The sequence below is a fragment of the Lissotriton vulgaris genome, chromosome 8 (assembly GCF_964263255.1).
Source record: "Lissotriton vulgaris chromosome 8, aLisVul1.2, whole genome shotgun sequence".
Classification (NCBI taxonomy): Eukaryota; Metazoa; Chordata; class Amphibia; order Caudata; family Salamandridae; genus Lissotriton; species Lissotriton vulgaris.
In genome coordinates, this window is record NC_141696.1 from 1,557,917,373 (window position 1) to 1,557,939,730 (window position 22,358).

The window sequence follows — 22,358 nt, forward strand, 5'->3', positions numbered from 1 at the left end:
TCACACAAGCCGCCGTAAACATCGGAACAAGTGAAGCTCCTGCAGGAGTCATAATCCAGCCCAGTATAGTTACGCATGCCCTCAAGGGCCACAACCAAACTAAACTCTCCCTATACCTCCCACCTTTTGCTCTTTCTCTTTCCTGCCACTGAGGGGGTGGACAACTCAAGGCCCCGAAAGGGACAATCTCACCAGCCACACAAATGTATACACAGCCCGACCGCAAATGCGGGGAGGGAGGGGAAGACGAGGCAGAGAGCCGAGACGCAACCGACGAGAAGACACGATCAACAGGACACAATGCCAGGACTATGCGGCCAGAAATGCCAAAAGCCAATGTTATGTTATGTGATATTGTAACCCCGCCCCCAGGGCGTCTTTTTCTGTCTCTTGTCCAATTGCTACTCATGTAAGTGTAATGCACCGTGTATATATAATTTCAATTAAAAATGTACTGAAATTAAAAAAAAACGCTGCAACTAATTTTCTCTCATTTGGGATTTCCACTAAAAGGTCCAAGCTACCACCTCCCTTGTTCTGTCCAAACTCGATTACGCCAATAGCCTCTACCACAGATCACCTTCAATGACCATGGAAAGACAATAACGGATTCAGAACTCGACTGCCAGACTACTCTTGCATATCAAACCGCGAGACCACATCTCCCCTGCCTTGAAAGTACTGCATTGATTACCGCTTGCCAGAAGATCCACGTTCAAGCTGCTTTGTATCACCCACATAGCAATACATGGAATGGGACCGCTCTTCATCAGTAATAAAATCACCAAACACATTCAACAAAGGAACCTCCGCTCTAAAGGAGCATCTCGCCTCAAAATCCCAAGATACAAGAAAAACACCATAGGTGGAACATCCTTCTCTGTTCAAGCAGCCAAACTATGGAACTCTTCACCCCCCAACACAAGATCCACCGACAACCACCTTATCTTCAGAAAACTGCTCAATTCAATTTCAAAATGCTTTATTCGGTTTGTACAAGTACAACCATATAGCAACACATAAATACAGTTTCAGGTTTATATTCATGTGAATTAAATGATAAAACATTTAAAATAACAGCATTATCCATACCACACTTTTTTGGTTCAATTTGTAGTACAACAGAATCACATTAGGGAGCTAGGTTAGGATTAATTACTCTATATATTCTAACAGCAAATATTATACAGTTGGTAAGTGTAAAGGACAAGAATTCAAAGAACCTATTATATACATAAAGTGCTATTGCTATAAACATGTCAATAACTATAAATATAAAGTGCAAAAGGGCAAAAGGTTATTTTGTCAATATAGTCATTATAGCAGCAATTTTATTTACAATAGATATCTGTGCAAAAAACGCATATGCAAAGACTCTAGTGCAAAAAAGCAAATTCCACATTAAAATGTAACATTTGAATTTAATCACCCTAGCAACAATTATTACACAGTAGGTAAGTACAAAAAAAGTGCAGATGTAAGGTGCTAAAATTTGGAAGACGTACTGTGTACAAAGTGCTATTGACATATCAAATAAATATAAAGTGCAGTAGAATATTTTATCACTATAGATGTTATAGCAGCAGTTAGATGTAAAGTGCAGTAAATATTTTATCACTATAAACGTTATAGCAGCAGTTAGTTTTCAACAGGGATATGTGCAAAAACGCTAGTGCAAAATAATCATATTATTATAGATTTTCTTTGCCACATACATTTTAGGATATAAGTGGCCACACGGTAACATACATCCGGGGAACCCAAATAAAACATCAGTTGCATTGCGGCTCTTGTATTGCACATGTTATAATTTAAAAATAATTGTTTCAGATAAAACTTCCTAAAACCAGTATAAAACTTGCAAAAGAGTAGAAAATGGCAGGTGCTCTGTTTGGATTTCCCATCGCATGGGCACAGGCATGCTCCAGGTTTTTTTACAGTGGGAAATGCCACTAGATGGTGAACTATTCCCAGCCTAAAACGGGCTAGAACAAAGCGATGGGAGTTGATACTAACAAATGTGAGATAGGGGGAAAAACCTCAAGAATTGGCTCTTCCCTATGTAAGTACCATACGCAAACAGAAGTATAAAGCATATCCCTCTGTATATAGGCATTTGTTTTCACTATAGATATGTACCTATCTTTCTGTATTGCTTTGTATAAACATGTAAAATAATTATATGGTTAAGAGAAAAAAAAAAATAATATTCTTTGGTCTACATGTACATACTTCCATTGTGCATCTGTGTACCTTCCATGTACTTGGATCTGTGTGTCTGTTAATTTCTCCTGAAAAAGCAGATCCAAAGCACTACCCTATTTCTCATCCTGTGTCTCTATCAATATCTTTAATCTACATATACTTACCTCCTTTATGTATCTATATACTTTGAATGTACTTATGGATCTATATATTTATCACATTCTTTTAATTTAGCATTTTCAATGTACTACCCTATTTCTCAGCCTATACTTCTCTCAATATATCTTCTAGCCCAACCTTCTGACTCATCTCAAACTTCTTTCTACTACTCTTTCCAATGCACTACCCTATCTCTCATTCTATGCATCTATCAATATATCCTCTACATCCACTCTCTCATTTATCCTAAACCCCATACCACTACTATGATCCTAAAATAACTTTCTAGACTCTCTCCTACTCTACCCCTCCTTGCATCCATCATCTGACCCCTCTTTTGCTATACTGATCCCCTAAAACAAACCTTTCTAAACTCTTCCCTCTGACTCCTCCCCTCCAAAACAAATCCTTCACTCTTTTATCCTTCCACTATCCTTTTCAATCAAAATTAACAGACTAACATGTTTACTTCTCAAATTCCATATTCAACTATATAATTCACCACTAATCCTTTATGGGTTCCAGAGTAGTGTGCTACTCGCTAATAAAGCGTCTCAACACCCCATCAGGGTTACAAGCGCTAACTAAACCTTTTCCCTTTTCTACCCCTCCCCAACCCTTCTCAATTCAAATAACTGACTAACATATCCACCACTAAAATTACTTTCATGTTTCTCCATACTAATTCAACACTAATCCTTATGGGTTCCGGAGTAGCGTGCTACTTGCGCATCAAAACCCCATCAGGGGTAGCAAGCGCTATATTAATACAAACCTCTTTCCCTCTTCTATCTCGCCACCTACCCGTCTCTACCCAAATAACTGAATAACATATCCACTACTCAGAGTACTTCATATTTTACTATACTATTTTTCAACACTAATCCTTTGCCAGAAAAGCGCTTCAACACCCATCAGGGGTAACAAGTGCTATATGAATGCGAACCTTTCTTCCCCTTTTATCCCTCCGCTATCCTTCTCCTCCAAATAACTGACTAATATCCACCAGTGAAATTACTTTCATATTTCACCATATTAATTCACCACTAATCCTTTATGGGCTTCCTGAATAGCGTGCTTCAACACCCCATCAGGGGTAACAAGCGCTATATAAATACAAACTTTTTTCCTTCTCTATCCTTCTGCTATCATTCCAAATACAAATAACTGACTAACCTATCAACCACTTTAAATGTACTTGCATGTTTCACTATACTAATTCCACACTAATCCTCTCTGGGTCCCGGAGTAGCGTGCTACTCGCCGAAAAAGCGCTTCGACGCCTCATCAGGGGTAGTAAGCGCTATATAAATGCAATTATAATACAATGCAATGCAATACAATACTTTGTACCAACTTGTCACCAAGATCCCGATTCCACAGAGGAACCTGCTGCTGCAATTATACCCTCTCAACTACTGTACTAATTTCCAATGAACCGCCACATAAATCAATATTGAATGTTTTAACAGTTTTTATTAACACATGCATAACAAGTACATTGAATATAGGAGATGCATGGACAAATACAAGACGTTGTAGTAGTACATCTATCTTAGAGAGGAGAGGCAATGACCCCGGTGGGGTTGCCACCAGTTTGGCCAGTGTTGATCACAGTTACAGTCTGAGGAAAAGATGGAGAATAAAGAAGAAAAGAAGAAGAAATGGGGGAAAATCTTTAATTTCTCTTGTTCCCGGTGTCTCGTCTTGTTGGGTTGGGCACATCTTCCTCGTCACCCACCCACCTCTAGCCCGTAATGTTTTAACCAGGGGGACCAGATTTTACGGAAATTTTGGGGGCATCGTCTAACCTGGTATGTCACTTTTTCTGCCACTATGTAGAGAGTCCATGTGTGCCTTCCATTCGGTAAGTGTGGGCGGGTCCGGGGCTCCCCAGTATCGGGCTAGGTCTCTTTTGGCCACTACCAGACCTAGGTTACATAGTAAGAGCTTGCTTAGTGGTAGGTCTATCTCGGTGGGGATGCCCAGCAGGACATTCCTGGGATACGGCTCAAGTTGTGCTCCAAGCATTCTGTTGAGTTCCGCCAATATCATGTTTCAGTATGCTTTGATGTGGCTACAGTGCCAGAGCGTATGGATGTATGTTCCCTGTAGTGTTTTATAGTGTAGGCAGTAAGGTGTTTCTGCTCTACCCATGTTGTGCAGGCATGCTCTGTCAAAATAGACTCTGTGGAGAATCTTAAATTGTATAAGGTGCATAAGGGCCGCCTCCTAGTCAATATCCTTTAGCAGTCCGGTGGTTTTCTCCCGTTTGGCCCTTAGGGATCCCAGCTTATCTGGAATATTATTCATTAGTGTTTTGTAGGTCAATGAAATGGCTTTATTGGAAAGTTCTTCCAGCAACAGCCTGCCCTTGCAGTCTCTATCCCTTCAGCCCTCCATGCATGCTGCAGCCTAAGGTATGAATAACATTGAGTGCAACGTAATTGATATGAGTTTTTTAGCATGACAAAGGGGGGCCAGGGTGCCTCCTTCCAAGATATCCCCCAATTTAGAGATCTCAATTATGTCCCACTGTCTGAAACCCTGGAGCTTACCAATTTCTGTCATTCTCGATCCCTCCCAGGGAGGGGTCTCTTTCATAAGTCTTTTATTCTTCTTCTTTTGCCATTCTACCCGTCTCCAGGCTCTATCGTCCCCTGAGTGGCCGGCAGCAGTCGGCGGGTTCCTTCGCCCCCGTATAGATAATGAAGATGTGTACGGTGTCTAAACTGAAGCAGTTCTAGGACGTACGTGGCATGATCTACCGCTGCGTGTCCCCATTTGTTAACCACTACTAGGTGGGCTGCCCTATAATATGATCTTATATCTGGTAGTGTGAGTCCCCGCTGTACTGGTTTCGTTGTAGTGTCTTTAGTGCCACTCTCAGGTGCTCCCCGTCCCACAGGAGTGCACATAGGTCAGTGTTTATCGTTGTGAATATGGCCTCGGGTATCCTGCAGTATGTATTTTGTAGTACATAAAGTAGTTTCGGAAGAGTAATCATTTTGTACAGGGCTGCTCTGCCCATTATCGTTAATGGGAGTCGCCTCCATCTATCAACTTCTTCGGGGAATTCTGTGAGGATCAGTCGAATATTTTGGTTCAGGTTTACTGTGTCATTAGTGGTGATATACAGACCTAGGTAACGGAACCCTTCATGAGCTACCTGGAAACACACAAGGAGCTTTTGTGTGACTATGGGGCCCCCTACGAGTAAAGGCTAGATTTGTCCCAACTGATGTTATATCCTGCATGTCGACCATATTCTTCAGAAATGTGCAAGACCGTCAGAAGCATTCTGTCGGGGTTATTGAAGTACAGTAGGATGTCTTCAGCATAGAGCGATATGCGCTCGTCTTAGGGGGCCTCGCCGCTATCCTTAAAGCCACTTATTACTGAGTGTGCTCTAATTGCACCGGCCAGCAGTTCCAATACTAAAGCGAACAATAGAGGGGACAGGGAGCAACCCTGTCTAGTACCCCTCCGCACTGGGAAAGTCTTCAAGGTCGCCCCATTGACTTAGACCCTGGCCTCTGGATTAGTGTACCAAGCTATAAAGGCTGGGCCGAATCCACACCTCGACAGGGTTTGTCGTAGGAATGGCCAGTGGACTGTATCAAAGGCCTTCTCAGCATCTAGGGAGAGGAACACATGTATAGTGGGCCTGTTCTTCACCGTGTCCAGCCAGTTGGCCAGGCGGCGAAGGTTAAGTTGTGTGGCGCACGTTGGCATAAAGCCGGATTGGCCCCAGTGTATGAGGGATATTATCACTGGTAAGAGGCGTGTTGCCAGAATGTTGGCCAAGATCTTTGTCTCTACGTTAAGTAACGATATGGATTGATAGGACCCGCATTTCGTTGGGGGTTTCCCTGGTTTATGAATGACCATCACTGTGGCATTGCGAAGATCAGATGGGAGTGTCCCCACTTTCTGAGAAGCCTAAAACATATTCACGAGGTGTGGGGCTAGCAGGCTGGTGTTACGTTAGAAAAATTCTGCTGGCTGGTCGTTCGGGCCCGGAGTCTTCCACGATTTCTGTCTGCCAATTGCAACCATCATTTGCCCAACCCGTTGATGTTCCATGTCAACACTGAGTAGTTTCCCTCACCCATTAGGTGTGCTTACATTTTGCATGGTTGCTTTGATGTGTCTTGCCACAACTCTGGTCGCTCCCTCCCTTGTCCCTGCTCTTGATATTTCTATGGGCGTTTTAAAAAAAACAAAAGAACAAACCCCAAACTTACTCCTTGGCATCTCCTCTCAGTCTAAGCCCCCCTCCCCACATGCCACTCCCCAACTGGTCCACATGACAACTGCAAGACTGGTGAAGCTTGAGAGGTATGTAACCCCCCTTCCAGAACCCCCTTTATTAATTAAATGTTATATGTTCGTTATTACTCCTATTGCCTCGAGGGCTTAGTTTGTAGTGTCTATGAGCACTTAGTGCAAGTCTTACGGTCTCTCAGTGGCTGCCCAGTTCCAACATCTCAACCTTCTACACCATTTTTGCATTACTGCTGCTGTGGGATCTCCATGGCGGCGGACTCCAGGCCTGGATCTTCCAGCTGATGGATATTTTGCAGGAGTGGGTGGTCACTATCTGCATCCGCAGAGTATTCTTTGTCGGAGGGGGTGCGATCTCCGGACATGCTGTGCTGCCATCCATCTTTTTCCTGGTTTCGTCATCAGAGTCAGATATCGGTGTCTTCCTGTGTTCGAGTTGTTTAGCGCAGAAACGTGTTCCTGTATATCCCCTACATGGCTCAGCTGATCTGCGTAGTCTTTTCCCTTTTGTCTCCCGGTGACTCAGCTCCCCGGCATGCCCCTGCAGGAAGTTTCCGTTGAGTCCAATCAGCTTCTTATGGGAGGACGCTCCTCAAGCCAGGCCCATGCCTCCTCTGGTGTGTGGAAAAAGTGTGAGGTGCCCTGAAATATGACCTTAAATTTTCCCAGGAACAGCAGCATATATTGAATCAGTTTAGCCTTGATCGGGTCAAAGGTCTGCCGTTGTCTTTGCACTTCACTGGAATAATCAGGGAACACTATTATTCTGGTGTTGGCGTGTTTGATTTCTCCCTTTTGTCTTAGTACCCGGAGTAGGAGGTCAATGTCCTGGAAGTTAAGAAAGCGTGCAATCAAGGGTCTCGGTGGGGCATCAGGGTGTGGCAGGAACTTGGCATCCTGTGGGCTCTTTCAATTATGAAGCAGGTTGAAAACTGAGCATTTGGGAGGGAATCCTAGAGCCATGTCATCAGGAAGAGTCCAGGGTCTTTTCCTTCCACTCCCTCTGGAAAACCAACGAAGCCTAAATTGTTCCTGCATATGTATTTATAGGTATTCGTATAGCGCAACATTCATCTCAAGGGACATCAAGGCGCAAAGACTGAGCAGAGTGCGGTGCAGATAATTGTTAGAGTACCATTTGAAGGGTCAGTATCTAGGGGGCCCTATTTTCCACATCAGTGAGGTGGCCAGTCCTGTGACCTCTTTCTGTATGTTATGGGATTTATCTTCCACTTCAGAAATACGGTTTTTGGCTTGGGCCACTCTCTCTGAGACCTTAAGCATGTCTTGGCGCAGCAGGGTCACTTCTGTGCGCACCTCCGCCATCTTCCCCTCCAGTGCCTCTCTAGAGGCATGTATAGCCAGCAATATGGAAGCATTGTCCGGCAGGGCTGTGGCTTCACGCACCTCCCACCCTGTTGTGGGGGTATCACTTTAGCATATCTATCCATTTTCCCCTGCTTCGTTAGTTTGGGATCTTTGTCTCTTGCCATGTTATGGTCTACGACTGGGGTCATTAGGCAGCTGTGGCAGATCTGCATCCCAGTCTCCTCCAGGAGACCTCCTCCGGGTGGCTAGTGGGTAGTGGTTATTTTGGCTAGTGCTCTTATTATTTATTCATTTGCTAGAAATAATATAGCATTTAGAGATAGCCCAGTGAGGGTGTAAGTGCTATGAATTGGGATGTTACGATTTTTCAGTTTTCACTATTGAAAAGATAAGCTATCTTCTGTGATGTTAGCAATATTATGAGCACTAGATTTCGGTATTTAAAATAACTATTAAAAAAAATATGTTGGAATACATATTACGTTTCTAGTAAATCAATAATGAACGATTGTTTGGATTTCCACTGCTCACTGCTAGTAACCTAAAAGCATAGATAGCCCCTCATTTACATATGGGTGGGGTTCTGCAGGGTTAAAATAACAGGTCTTTCACATTCAGCGCTTGCACATTGAACTAAGTTCACTCATGTCAGCTGTGGGCATGATAAAGCTTGTGGAGCTGAGCCAGAGAATTCGTTTATACAACTTTCTGAGCTTGTTTTGTTGGCTTTTATGGGTCTGTCCACTTTAGTACTACTCACCAGTGCTACGTGCTTGTCATTCCTCCAATTGGTAGCTGATTTAGTGCGTTACCATGTGCGTAAACGCATCCTTGTGAATAGGGCACACCTTTGGGTTCGTCAAACAACGACAGACTCCGTAATTTTTTAATAAGATCTTTTTAATTTTCCTTATTTCAGTTTTTCATCATTGCTTGTGTCGTTTTCTAATCCATTTTTTTTCCATATAAATTCATTAAATTAAACATTCCATTGTGTTATATGACACAAATGCTCCAATGCATTTCGGGCTGGTGTAGCCCTTTCTCAAGGAGCGCTGAAAATGAAATAATATACGCTTTTTTTAAAAAAAGTAACACTGACGTTGAAATCACATACATTAAATTCATATATGAGAGTGCATTGCAATTGTATTCGATTAGTAAAATGAGCATTTGATCACCTGTGGGAAGGTGAAAAATAACCTTATAAGCCAAGGGGGTGAAGGAGTTTAGAAAGTGAGACACTGGGGATGCCGTGTGAGTGAAAACGTGGGGTTCAGGGTAAAACTCACGCAGTGCGCCTGACCTTCCAACCAGTAATTCCTCCAATTGGCACATTTAATTTCCTTGTAAATCAATAGTAAAGTGGCACTATATGTACGCAGAGCCTGTAAATTAAATGCTACTAGTGGCTTGTAGCACCGATTGTGCCACCCAATTAAGTAGCCTTTTAAATCTGTCTAAGGCCTGCCCTAGAAGCCTGTGTGTGAAGGTTTTAACTGCCATTTCGACCTGGCAGAGTAAACCTTTTGCAGTTAGCTAGTCGCTAAAAGGTAAACCAGACCCAGAAGGCATAACTATGTACCCTAGGAAACTCCTGGATAATTGTTGATAATTCTGTTGTACACAGTTTAATCAAAACAGGTTGATGTTAAGCTTTCATTGCAGATACAAATGTTGTTCTCCACTTGTAGATGGAAGTTGCCGAGATATCATTATTGGAAATTGAAAAGTAGCACATTTGTTGAAGCATGTTTGTTGATATAACCCAATACATTTAAAGTGTAACACCTTTCGTCAGGGTTAACTATGAATCATGAAAAACGTTTGAAATGAACATCATAACGGTCAGGACAAAAAGCTGTGTACAGTAAAAACATCAGTAAATGCTACAGAATATGGACGGAAAATAAAAAGCGTTGAGTCCATACAGAAGGAGATAGAAAGTATCACACGTCGTGACTATAAACCATATCGAGATGCTGCGAGGGGCCATCCAAAGGCTAGAGTGCCCATGTAAAACGTCACCAGTGAACCATGTAATAGCTCTCGAGTCGTGTCACTTACACTTTACATACAAGTGTTCAAATGCTGATCTGGGTGTGAATCATATGCATGAAGATAAGCGTGTCAAAATCAAATAAATGATTGGTGTGCCAATTGATGACTGGTGCTTAGAGAAACTACATTACCCAGCATGCACCTCAGTGAAGCAGAGTGCGTGGCAGTGATGATACTTACTAACACCACCAATACTAGATTCCAAACATCCTTCGCAGTTCAACGAAGCACAATATTTGAGTTTAAAGCTCCAAGCCTGAAACAAGGAGCTAGTGGCTTTCAAGGCTATATGACCCATACTGTGCTGTAAGCATGCAGCCCTTCAAGTGAGCGTGAAAATCAACACTTGTAAAAATGACTCGCTTATAGTACGGGACACCCAGATTCACGCAAATGTGGAAACTGCTTGGAGCGACCATGCAGGTCGCGGGCCGGTAACCACTGACAACCAAACAAAGTCAATCCTCAGTCATGACCGGTTTACACAAAGCTACCGCCGAATTAAATACAGAGTATAAGTGCAGTGTGTTACCTGGAGAAGGGAACCTTGGGTTAAACATTGTTCATCAATGCGCCGCTGAAGAGTACAGAAACACTGTGTAAATGCGATAATGGTTTAAAGGACCAGGAGGTGGGTGCCATGGAGTACATGATGATGAAGGTGGGAAAAAGAACCAGCTCAAGCTGTTGAAATGTTTGAAGTGTTAGGCAGCATAAAACAAGTGACCATAAACGCACCTATGCTTTTAAACATGAATAAGTGGGGACATGCTATGAACAAATGTACACTAGTCGTACTGTTGGACCTATGAAGGTGGCTTGTTGACAATAGTACTTTTAAATATGCATATGATGCACCTAAAATCATCATGCACATAAGGGAATACATTGGTTGTACGATGCTACATCAATGACATCATTGAATTGGGACCATATTACAAAGAATTGCAGTAATTACATCAGTGGGCAATAAAGAGGACGGTATGCTTGCTGCTGGACACAAATGATATACTAGCGATGAGTACCACAGTCCTGCAAGAGAAAACTGTAACACAAAAGAAACCAGTATAAGCGGATATGTGAAATTTGTATTACAAGACTTCAAATGAAACACTGTAAAACACTACAGAAAACACACCATCTCTAGTTAGTCATTAAGGCTGTTAGGTAAAAGACTGTAAAAGTGTGTTATCCAAAATGTTTCCCATTGAAACTAAGCTATTTGTATGTTAATTTCAGGGGTCACCATGATGGTATCCAAACCTGTAAAGCGCAACTGTGCAGTATTGCGAATTTTGTCCAACCAATGTGCAGCCAAACTGGAGTATATTAATACCTGGACATGCTTTTATGTTCAGTGATATGCTCTTTTATTATCCTCTCTGCTTTACTCATGTACATTTGATAGGGTATATTTCAATCTGTGCATTGCAATCTTATGTGTGTTTCAGTTTCATCTGTTGTCCTATTTTAGGACGTGATACAGCATTTTCCACTATTATGTTGCTGCAATAAATGCTGTTCTGACATTTTTCATTCCTTTGCGAGTTGTAGTGCAGGCTTGCTTAGTATCTCTTTCAATATGTCTTTCATATTTTGGGTATGTGAGTGTGCAGGAATGGGCTGGTAACAAAAAAGAGACCTCTAATGCTGGTTCAGATTGAATTGCCACAATTTATCTAATAATCATAAGCAGGACTCGCTGCAGAACTGCACACTACAATTGTTTCAACTGTTTTCATTTAGATTCTTATGTTAAATTACGTGATTGCATTATAACAATCATTCCAAAATAAACCTTTTGCCAGGCCTAAACCTTCCTTTTTGATACATAAAGTTCATCCCTAGTGTAGGCCTTAAGCAGCACACAAGGTGTGGTGCAATGTATTTACAGAGCTGCACATGTACTTTTAAGTTTTACATGTCCTGGCAGTGAAATACTTTTAAATGTGCTTTTCATTACTGTAAGGCCAACAACGCCCATAGAATAACATTGGGTTACCTTATCATTTCATAAGTGACATTTTTTTATGAACATGTTTATTGGCATTTATAATAAACAACACGCAAAGGTGAAGACAGTTCGGAATAAAAGAATTATCAAACAGGGCATGACAGTTTTACAACATTTAAGAAGAATACCAGCAATACCAGGAATGGTCAACCAAACAAGGCCCCATACATAAAATATGCAATGACCCAGCAATTATAACTGCCTAATCCAGACCTCCATTAAAAGCAAAGCAAAGGGCGGTGAAAAGATAAGAGAGAAGTGTGAAAACTGATATGCTAGGAACTAAAAAGTGTGACTCACTGGTTAGAGGAGGCATACCCTGAAGCAGAGGTCAGACCCGGGACCAGGGTTCAATTCCCGACGCGGCAGGGTCTTGAGCCCAATTGACCACGGACTCGATAAATCTCGCTTCGGTGCCCACTCCAATCATGGGTTCACACTCTCCAACTCTGGGCATTAAGCTTGCTTGATCTCCACAACGGCCCCCCCGCGGCGGGATGCCTGGCCTTCACCTTGGGGATGCCCAGTACGGGTTATCTCACAGGGAAAGGCCAGGAGGGGTTCCCAATGCAAGCGCTGAGATGCCCAAGGGTAAGTCGAGCGCTATACAAGACCTCACAAAAAAAATGGGGTTGAGGACAAACAAATCAATTCAGGGCTCGCTCAGACAGCTTGTTCAGGGAAAACTAAAGCTCAAAGAAAAGAAAGGGGGGGTGGTAGGGCAGCCACCCCATGGCCAGCGGGAGAGGTCCTTGGCACTAGGAGCAACAAACAGACATTAGGGGTGAATTAGTGGGCGCGCAGCCAACCCGATCCGCGACTCAGGCAGGCCAAGTCACAGTCTAGTAGCCCAGCTGTAGCCCCTATTCAGTGTGTACTCACTTCCCCAGCAGAGTCCCTCAAGGAGTCAGCCCGATCCCCCTCTGTCAGTCCACCCTGTCCTATGACTCCCCCAGCTGGGTGCTCCCAGGTGTCCACTAATTAAAAACCCTCTTTAATCAAAAAGTCAGATTTTAAGTCACAATTCTGAAAATGCTACTTTTAAAAAGTTGGCATTTTCTTTTCCTTACCATTTGGTGCCTGCAGCCTGTTCCTGGGACACATAACTAGGCATTGTTGCCAGTTTGCCTTTGTTATTCCTCCCAGACAGCATCCCAATAGAGGGTCTAGGCATTGGCAGGACGGCCCATCCTGACGGGGGTGGTGGAGATGGCACACTTTCACTTCAAATGCAGTTATCCAGCACACTCACATAGGGCTTCAAACTAGTCTATGGAGACCCCAATCTGGGGGCAGGACATGGAGGAAGGAAATTAAAGACATCTCTGGGGGGAAACTCTAGAATCTTCTCCTACTTCAACGTGGGCACCAGGTATAAATATTGGACCCTCAGACACAACTCTTCAATACACTCCTGGACCTTTGCATACTACGCAAGAAGGACGTCCTGCTGCTTGAGGCTTAAGCTGATTGATGTGAAGGAAGACTGGACTTGGTCCCTTCATCCCAGGCTCAATGACTCTGAGGGTCAGCTGACTGATCCTCTGTTCTGAACTACAGGGACACATGTTCCAGAGGCCTCCCAGCAACTGCCCAGCTGATCTGAGGCACTGGACCTGCCTTAGCCCTGCTGGCCTCTGTTGGAATGAGTTTTTCATTTCCAAGTTGTGCCTCCACAGGTCATGGTCCATTGCCTGGCATCACTGAGGGCTCCTTCTGGCCCAACTGAAGGTCCCATCAAATCTGCCGCAAAGGCCAGCAAAACCTTGCTGCACAACTACAAGCTCCATCGAAACTGACAGTCCACAATGTGTCGACACATAGCTGCCAGCCTCATCGGAATGGACGTTGAACAGTGTAAAGCCATGCCGTACAGCTCATCAGAAAAGACACAAAGTGATGCAAAGTTCCACAAAGCCTTGGGCACAGCTTAATTGGAACCAACACTAGACGACACAAAGAACCAAGATTGTTCCATAAGGTACAATCCATAGCAGGCCAAACTTGTTCCGGTGTCCGACCTGTGCTACATTGCGGTTGGCCTGAAATTGTGACTTTGTCCCTGTCCAGCGTGACCGTATACCTTCAGTTGGCGCTTTAAGCCTTTTGGCACTACGTTTATCTAAAACTTTAAACCATCTTATCTCCATTTCCAGTGATTCGGTTTTTGCCATTTTAGTATCAAATAATTTATTAAATGTCACTCTATTTTCCTAAATTAGTCTTGATTTTTCTTGTGTTGTGGTTTTACTTCATTACTGTTTTTGGGCTGCATAAATACCTTACACACTGCCTCCAACTTACGCCCAACTAGTATTGCGCCAAGTAATCAGCGGGTTAAGCATTGATTAATTTAGCAGCTTTTTGTGTTTTACCCTGCCAATGATTGTGACTATTGCTTGAGTAGGGTTTCACTCCCCCACCAACAATTCAATTTTTCACACATTTACCACCTGCTTTGAGCTAGTTGTAAAACGTATGTACCTTTTTTATGAGCAGTGGTTGCTTCACTGGGGTATGGGAAATGTTGAGGGGGCAAAGCTTCTTTCACTTCAGCTGGAGGACAGAAGTATGAGAGCAGAAAGGGGTCAGGTGCAGAAGCATCCTGCAGCCTCGACAGTTCCTCTGAGGTCTGGTGCTTTTGGGCCAGAGTTTGAGGGTGCAATAACTTAGGGCCTGGAGACACCAGAGTACTTGTAGTTGCCTGGAGCTGAACGCCTTGTGGAGATGCAATGCCAGGCAAAACACAAGGACCTTAAGGTGTGTATAATGTCAATTTGAAATAGTGGACAGATTAGTGGCAGCTTATGTGTATTGCTTATCCTATATTAAGAACAGTTGTCCTTGGTTGTTAATCATTTACATTTCATTGAGAATTCAGCACTGTCTTTCTATTTTCGTAGAGCTCATTCAAAGTCTTGGAGGTACTAACTCAAGCAGAGACTGCCACTGTAAACCTGCAGGGAAGAAATGGTCTTTACTGACCGTGCCTCTCTAGATCAAGCAAAGTATGCACATCATACGGTCACCAAAGACCAGGTGAGGTCAGTGCGGGCATCCAGAAAACCATGCTTTGGATAAGCAGTGAACAGTATGCTCTTAAAACACCCAATGAGCACCTATCAGAGAAGCAATAGGCATTTCTAGAACAGATTCTAAATCTGTAACAACCTCATCTCTAGAATATACGTCTTCACTGGTGATTGACTTCAAAGGTTCCTCTTTGCAGTTCGGCATGACACAACATGGTAAGTATATGGCTCATGGGCTACATCTCTAAACTCTCAAGTGGGCTGTAAGTTCTGTTTATAGATCTGGTGTGGGCAAATATAACATCTTTCCAGGGGCGATAAGGGAACATATACAGGTCTCCCTTCTAGGGGGGTATAAGCAGGGTAGCACAGTATAGAAATAACTAAATATCTTTATTGTTTTATTCCTTATTTGACAACTTCTTGTGGCATAGCCATGAATCATTTCATGATTTTCCCCTCTACAAAACAGCATTCACTGGGATCTGTACAAAGATGGCCTGTTTTTGGTAGTTTCTTGACAGCTATTATGTCTAGAAGTGCTAAGAACCAAATAAAAAGTATCCATCACTTATTACATCTGAAATTTTGTTTTAGATTTTTGATTTCCTGATGGCAATTTAATATTGATGACAAACTGCAACTCATTCCATATATGTTTCATGTATATGTGCTTTCCCCTGTGTGTACTCGCTGATACCCAATATGGTTAAAAAACTCACAGAAGTTCTTCCCACATCCACTGCAACAGTGTGTTTGTCTCCTTTGTGTGTTTGCTAATGGACCCAGCGGATAATACATCAGACGTCCTTTCTATATTACTATCTGTGAGGCTTTGCAGATCAGAGGGAGGAATGACTGAAACTTACCCTATATGTTTTACTCTCCCTTCACCCTGCATGCTTGTTTTTGCTAATCACATTTTAGTTGTGAGGAAGGCTACAAGTCTTTTGACATTCAATGTGGGTTTATGTTTTTCTCCTACATGTTTTCACTTGTGCCCCTTAAGCTGCACTGAGACAAACAAAAAGCTCCTTTCATATTTACTGCAAGGACACAGTTTGATTCCTATGTGTTCACTGTTGGAACTTTAATTTTGATGAGTCTGTAAAGATTTTGCCCAATTCACTGTAAGTTATGATTTGTCTACAGTTTGCATTTGCTGAAGAGCATTTAGCTTCGCTGATTCAATACAGGTCTTCCCATATTCACTGCTGGTGTATGGTTTTCTCCTGTGTTTTCTCTGATTGATCTTTAGATGTCCTAGTTGACTAAAGCTCTTTCCAAGTTCACCACTGTTGTGTGGTTTTTCTTTTGTATGTGTTCGCTGATGGGTCTTTAGGTTTCCTGAGTGATGAAAGCTCTTTCCACATTCACTGCATCTGTATGGTCTTTCCCCTGTGTGTGTTCGCCAATGTAGCTTTAGATTGGATGCCTGATTAAAATTCCTTCCACATTCACTGCAACTGTATAATTTTTCACCCGTGTGCAGTCGTTGGTGGTATTTTAAGGTTGTGGATTGATTAAAGCTCTTACCACATTCACTGCAACTGTAGGGTTTTTCTCCTGAGTGTGCTCGTTGGTGTAAATTTAAGTTTGATGAGGAAGCAAAGCTCTTTCCACATTCACTGCATGTGTATGGTTTTTCCCCTGTGTGTGTTCGCCAATGTAGTTTTAGATTGGATGCTTTATTAAAGTTCCTGCCACATTCACTGCAACTGTGCAGTTTTTCACCAGTGTGCATTCGTTGGTGGTATTTTAAGGGTGTTGATAGATTAAAGCTCTTACCACATTCACTGCAGCTGAATGGTTTTTCTCCCGAGTGTGTTCGTTTGTGGAAATTTAAGTTTGATGAGGAAGCAAAGCTCTTTCCACATTCAATGCATGCGTATGGTTTTTCTCCTGTATGTGTTCGCTGATGGGTCTTTAGGTTTGCTGATCGAGTAAAGCACTTTCCACATTCACTGCATGTGTATGGTTTTTCACCTGTATGTGTTCGTTGATGTAACTTTAGAATAAATGAGTTAATAAAGCTCCTGGCACATTCGGTACAACTATACGGTTTTTCACCAGTGTGTATTCTTTGGTGGTATTTTAAGGTAATTGACTGGTAAAATCTCTTTCCACATTCAGTGCAGGTGAATGGTTTTACTCCTGTATGCATTAATTGATGGGTCTTTAGGTGTGATGAGTAAATAAATTTCTTTCCACATTCAGTGCAGGTGTGTGGTTTTTCTCCTGTATGTATTAGCTGATGGGCCCTTAGGTGTGAGGAGTAAATAAAGCTCTTTCCACATTCACTGCAACTGTATGGTTTCACATCCATGTGTGTTCGTTGGTGGGATTTCAATGTTGATTAGCGAGATAAGCTCTTATCGCATTCACTGCGTGTATGTACTTTTTCCAGTGTGTGTGTGTTCACTGGCAGCTCTTCACGCCTGATGAATGAGTAAATCTATGTCCACATTCATTGAATTTAAATGGTGTTGCCCTGTGTTTGTTCGCTGATGGCTCTTAAGAGTTACTGACTTAGTAAAGCACTTTCCATATTCACTGCACGTCTATACGTTTTGTGCTGAATGAATTCTCTGATGTCACTTTAGGTGTGCAATCTCATTAACTCTATTTCTGTATTCACTATATGTGTTTGGAGTTTCCCGGTTGTGTGTTTGCTCATAGATTTTTAGGTTTGCTGAGAAAATAAAGTTGTTTCCAAATTCACTGCATGTGCAAGGCTTGTCTCCTATGTGTGTTCTCTGAAAGGTTTTTAGCTTAATTAAATTAATAAAACTCTCTCATATAGTTTTTCCCATGTATGTGCTCGGTGATGGCTATTTTGATTTGATGAGTTACAAAAGCTTTTCCATTTTCATTACAGGTGAATTATTTTATCTGTGTTGGTTGGTGATGGCTCTATATGTGTGATGAGTGGGTAAAGCTCATTCAACATTCACTGCATGCGTTTGCTTTATCTCCTGTATGAGTCTTTTGAATCACCCTGTTGAACCGATTACTCAATAGAATTTTTTTTTTACATTCATTAGAACTGGATGTTTTTTGATCGTGTGGTTTGCTGATAAAAATACAGCATTAATAAGAGTTAAAACCCCTTCTTCCAAGCACTACACATGTAAGGTTTTTCTTCTCTGTTTGCAAGTGGACTCTTAGTTGTGATGGTTGATGAACATTCTTGCCACATTCACGTTTCGGTTAAAAGGTCTTCTCTTTTTCGGTGGTTTCCATGGAAAAGCCAAAATAGCACTTACGATGTACTAACAAATCAGCATGGTTGTTATAAGCTGAGTGTTATTTGGTTGTGCCAGTGTTAATGTTGTAACTTTATTTTATTCAGATCTTATGGGGGTTCTCAACCTCTTGAAACCACTGGAGTGTTCTTGATGCTTCTTCATGTAAGAGATTCTCTGCCTCCTACTATACTGTCCTGCTTCTTATTGCTGCTTGTCATCAGTTCTGGCTCTTCGTGAATATAGGAATAGTTTCCAGAACTAGGATATTTTCATCATATTTTTCCCTCCTATATATTCATGAATCTGGTTTCTGTGGGTGTAAAGAAAATAGTAATCACTAAATGTATGGGTTAAGCCATAACTACAAATCTTTTAGTACACGTACACTTTGTCTCTGATGTCTCTGCTACTGTTAATTACTCTGGCCCACAATTCAGTTAATTGTTTTGCTCACTCTGCCACTTGAGAAAGGAACCATCCTCATTCAAATCAGCATTGTTTTGCCCCAAAAGGAACAGTACTCTCTGAACTGACAGGCCACCTTTACTCTCAATAGGCACAAAGCAACCCCAGAAAAGGTTTTGCCTTTTTGGACCTTGTCAGCGAGGTGAGGTGCGAGTCTCATAAAAGTGCAAGACAAATATTAAATACGTTTCTACTTCAACACACGTATATGTTAGCAAAGAATAAGAAGTAAAGAAAATGTGTACAATAAGTCAAATTACAAAAAGGGTGTCTGAACAATAGAATCCTTCTCAAGACAAAAGGCAGAATTTGGAGACTAAATGAGTATTAGGTGGTATAATTTCACGGTTTAAGATATCGGTACATTCATCATTTGAGAAATTGACCAGATATTGCCTTTTTTGTCCCAAGGCACTGTTAGGAAGACCGACACATTTTAGTGTGTTACTAACAGATGCTAGTATGAGCATGCAAATACAAACTGGATGCACAATTTGAACATATACGTGATAATGGTGAGTTTATTAGCTTCAAGGTAGCTCACAAATGGTTTGGTATTCAGGGTGGGCAGTGCTTGGCAGGCCCGAAACCGGTGCCAGAGTGCTTGTTTCCGGTACAGGGAGGACCTGGCTTGGCAGTTCGGGTTGGACTGTTCCCATGATGCACAGGGTCAAGACAGATTTGCATATGGCTGGGTCTGAACTGGGGTGGCGAAAGTAGCTAAAGAACTATGATGGATTCAACCCAGATCTGTGACTAGAGGTGAGTGTCGGAAAAGTTTTAGAGCTCCGTCCATCATCTCCTTGTGATTGCTATGTTCGCCCTAAGGTGGCAGGGTAGGCCCTGACGTGGGTCGCTTGCTTACTTGCCACTGGATTCAAGCTAGCCTGGCTGATGAGGGGTATTACCCTGTAACCGGTCCCAGGATGCTTGATTCCGGTCCACGGAGGACATGGCTTAGCAGTTCAGACTGGACTATTCCTATGAGGCTCAGGGTGAAGACTGATTTCCATATGGCTGGGTCTGAACTGGGGTGGCGAAGTGAGCTAAAGAACGATGTTGGATTCAACCCAGATCTGTGACTGGAGGTGAGTGTCTGAAAAGTTTCAGTGCTCCATCCATCATCTCCTTGTGTTTGCTTTGGGCAGTGCTTGGTGCCAATTGCTAACGCGCTACTGGGGGAAACAGTAAACTGAATCGAGGGTTAGATGGATGATTGGATGTTTTAATAGGCACTATGTGCAGGGCTTGATTAAAATACCTAGCAAAGGGAAAGATAGAACTCAAACTTGGTGGTGAACAGAATGGAAATGTCAAGAAAGGTTAGGCACTCACTGATAATAACTGACTGAGCCACTGTGCTTGGTTATGTTAGACATAATTGTTATGTTTTAATTGAAATGTACACACACCAATATATCTGAATATTTGATGTTTAAAATCAATTTTAAAAAAAAATAATTTTTTAAACTTGGTGAACAGAGCCAAGAACAGCCATACCCTGGTGAGAACCCTCTTGTCCACAAGATGCAACTGAGAGTCCCTGAAAAGATTCACATGTAGCACACAAAAATGAGTGCTGAACTAAATGAGGACCGTGAAAGAGGACGCAAAAGGTGGCATAATGAGCTGTATTTTTCAGATATGTTGAATTCAAAAACATGACAGAATTTGATTAGGTTACTGTCAGTCTTGCTGCAGAGTACCCTAGTAGATGTTTTGTGTAAATGATTGGGAAGTATTACACTTTTCGAATATGTATTTACGCGCAATTGATGCCTTGCCGAGCCAGGAGATTGCCTGAATTTAAAAACAAAAATATATTTATATTTTTAAACAAAATCTGTACATTCACTGACAGAGCACGAGAAAGTAGGAGCATAGGGGTCCTCACACAACTTTGAATACCGAAACCCGCCACTGAATACGGTTAACGCCACATGTGATGAATCAAACCTCTTTTTTTTTGATAATCAACTTTATTTGGAATTTGAAACAATAGACAAAAATGCATTGGGTGTAGCTCAATCAAATCACACAGCAGAGTATTAGACAGGAATCGTGGGAAGCAGATTTCAACATGCCGGTCCACATTCGCGGGTACAGGGTAAAGACAGGGGCTAGGAACAGACAGCAAAGCTTCAGTCATGGTGGTAGTAAATTAAACCATTTTCCCCAGATCCTGTAAAACAGGTCCGGGTCCCCTTAGCTTCAAACAGGGCCTCCTCCTTGGTGCCACACCAGTCTACCCCCCTCCTCCATTTATCCCACAGTAGGCGGATCAGGCCGCGACCAGTGGCTTGCTATGTCTCTTTTGGCCACTGCCAGTGCCGCCCCAAGGAGGCGCTTGCCCGCCCCGGAACCAAAGAGGCCATCGAAGACCCCCAAGAGGAGTCGGGTCGGCTCGTGGGGAACCTCCCATCCCAGAGCACGCGTTAGCTCTCGTTCCACCCCCTCCCAAAATCGTGCCAACCCAGGGCAGAGCCACACCACATGGTAGAAGTCTGCTGGTGCGAAACCACATCTCGCGCAGTCCGGAGTGGGCCTCAAGCGGGCCCGGCAGAGGCAGTCAGGGGAGAGGTAAGCCGCATGGAGATAATAGATCTGGACCAGCCGGAGTTTTGCAGAGGTAGTCAGGGTCCTGGGCGCCATAAGGGCATACCTCCAGTCCACCTCCTCCAGGGGTCCCACCCATCCCTCCCAGCGAGCGTGCAGCGCGTCTAGGTATGCGGGCCATTATTAAGTAAGGAGCGATAAATACGGGAGACCCCCCCTCTCCCCAGATCCCCCATCATCACCTGGGCCTCTGGCGGACTGAATTCCGGAAGGGAGACTGGGGAAGGGAGGTGGGTCTGGAGCTCGTGGCACAGCTGGAGGTACCTAAAGTGTTGGGTGTGGGAAAGGGCGTGATTCCGCTGTAGGTCTGCGAAGGCCCAGATATGGTCTCCCACCCAAATATCTCCCAGCACCGATACACCCACCAAGTCCCATCGGCGAAAGCCAGTCAGCACCGCTACCTCCCGGAGCCAGGTGCCATGACACTGGGGAGTTTGCCTGGTGAGTTTCCAGTCACAGTTAGTGTGTCGCAGAGCAGCGCGCCACGCCATAAAGACCGACCTCGTGATGGGCGCCATGGAGTGTGGCACAGGACTGCCATAGAGGAGGGCCTGGATCTGTGGGAAGTCCATCTGCTCGAGCTCCACCCGGTACGCAGGGTCGGACCAGCCGCCCGCGTACCAGTCATTGACGACGAGGAATCTAGAGGCACTGTAGTAGAGAAAGAGATGAGTCACCCCTAGGCCCCCGTCATATGGGGGGATACGGGCGTGTGCCAGCGAGATGCGCGATCGACCGCTTCCCCACAGAAAGCGGGTCAAATACCCATCCAGTTCACGGAACCAGGCGCAGGGGATGTGGACAGAAGTATTCTGCAGGACTTAGAGGAGGCGCGGTAGGACCATCATTTTAAACAGTGCACTCCTTCCTAGGGGGTTAAGTGGGAGCGTCTGCCAGCGCTTGAGGTCAGTCTTCATATGGACAACCAGGGGGGCGACGTTC

General features: G+C 43.3%; 2 protein-coding genes across 2 annotated transcripts in view; both read right to left on the bottom strand.

The window, feature by feature from the left end:
• The window catches only part of LOC147700398 (uncharacterized), a 229,916-nt gene that overhangs the window by 137,837 nt on the left and 69,721 nt on the right, over positions 1–22,358 (bottom strand). The window lies entirely within an intron of this gene.
• LOC147700400 (uncharacterized) overlaps positions 8,940–22,358 on the bottom strand; it is an 83,157-nt gene continuing 69,738 nt past the window's right edge. The window contains exon 2 of the mRNA XM_086935763.1: positions 8,940–18,645. Coding sequence (XP_086791889.1) covers positions 16,223–17,413 — 1,191 coding nt within the window. The 5' untranslated portion in view covers positions 17,414–18,645 and the 3' untranslated portion in view covers positions 8,940–16,222. The remainder of the gene's footprint in view (positions 18,646–22,358) is intronic.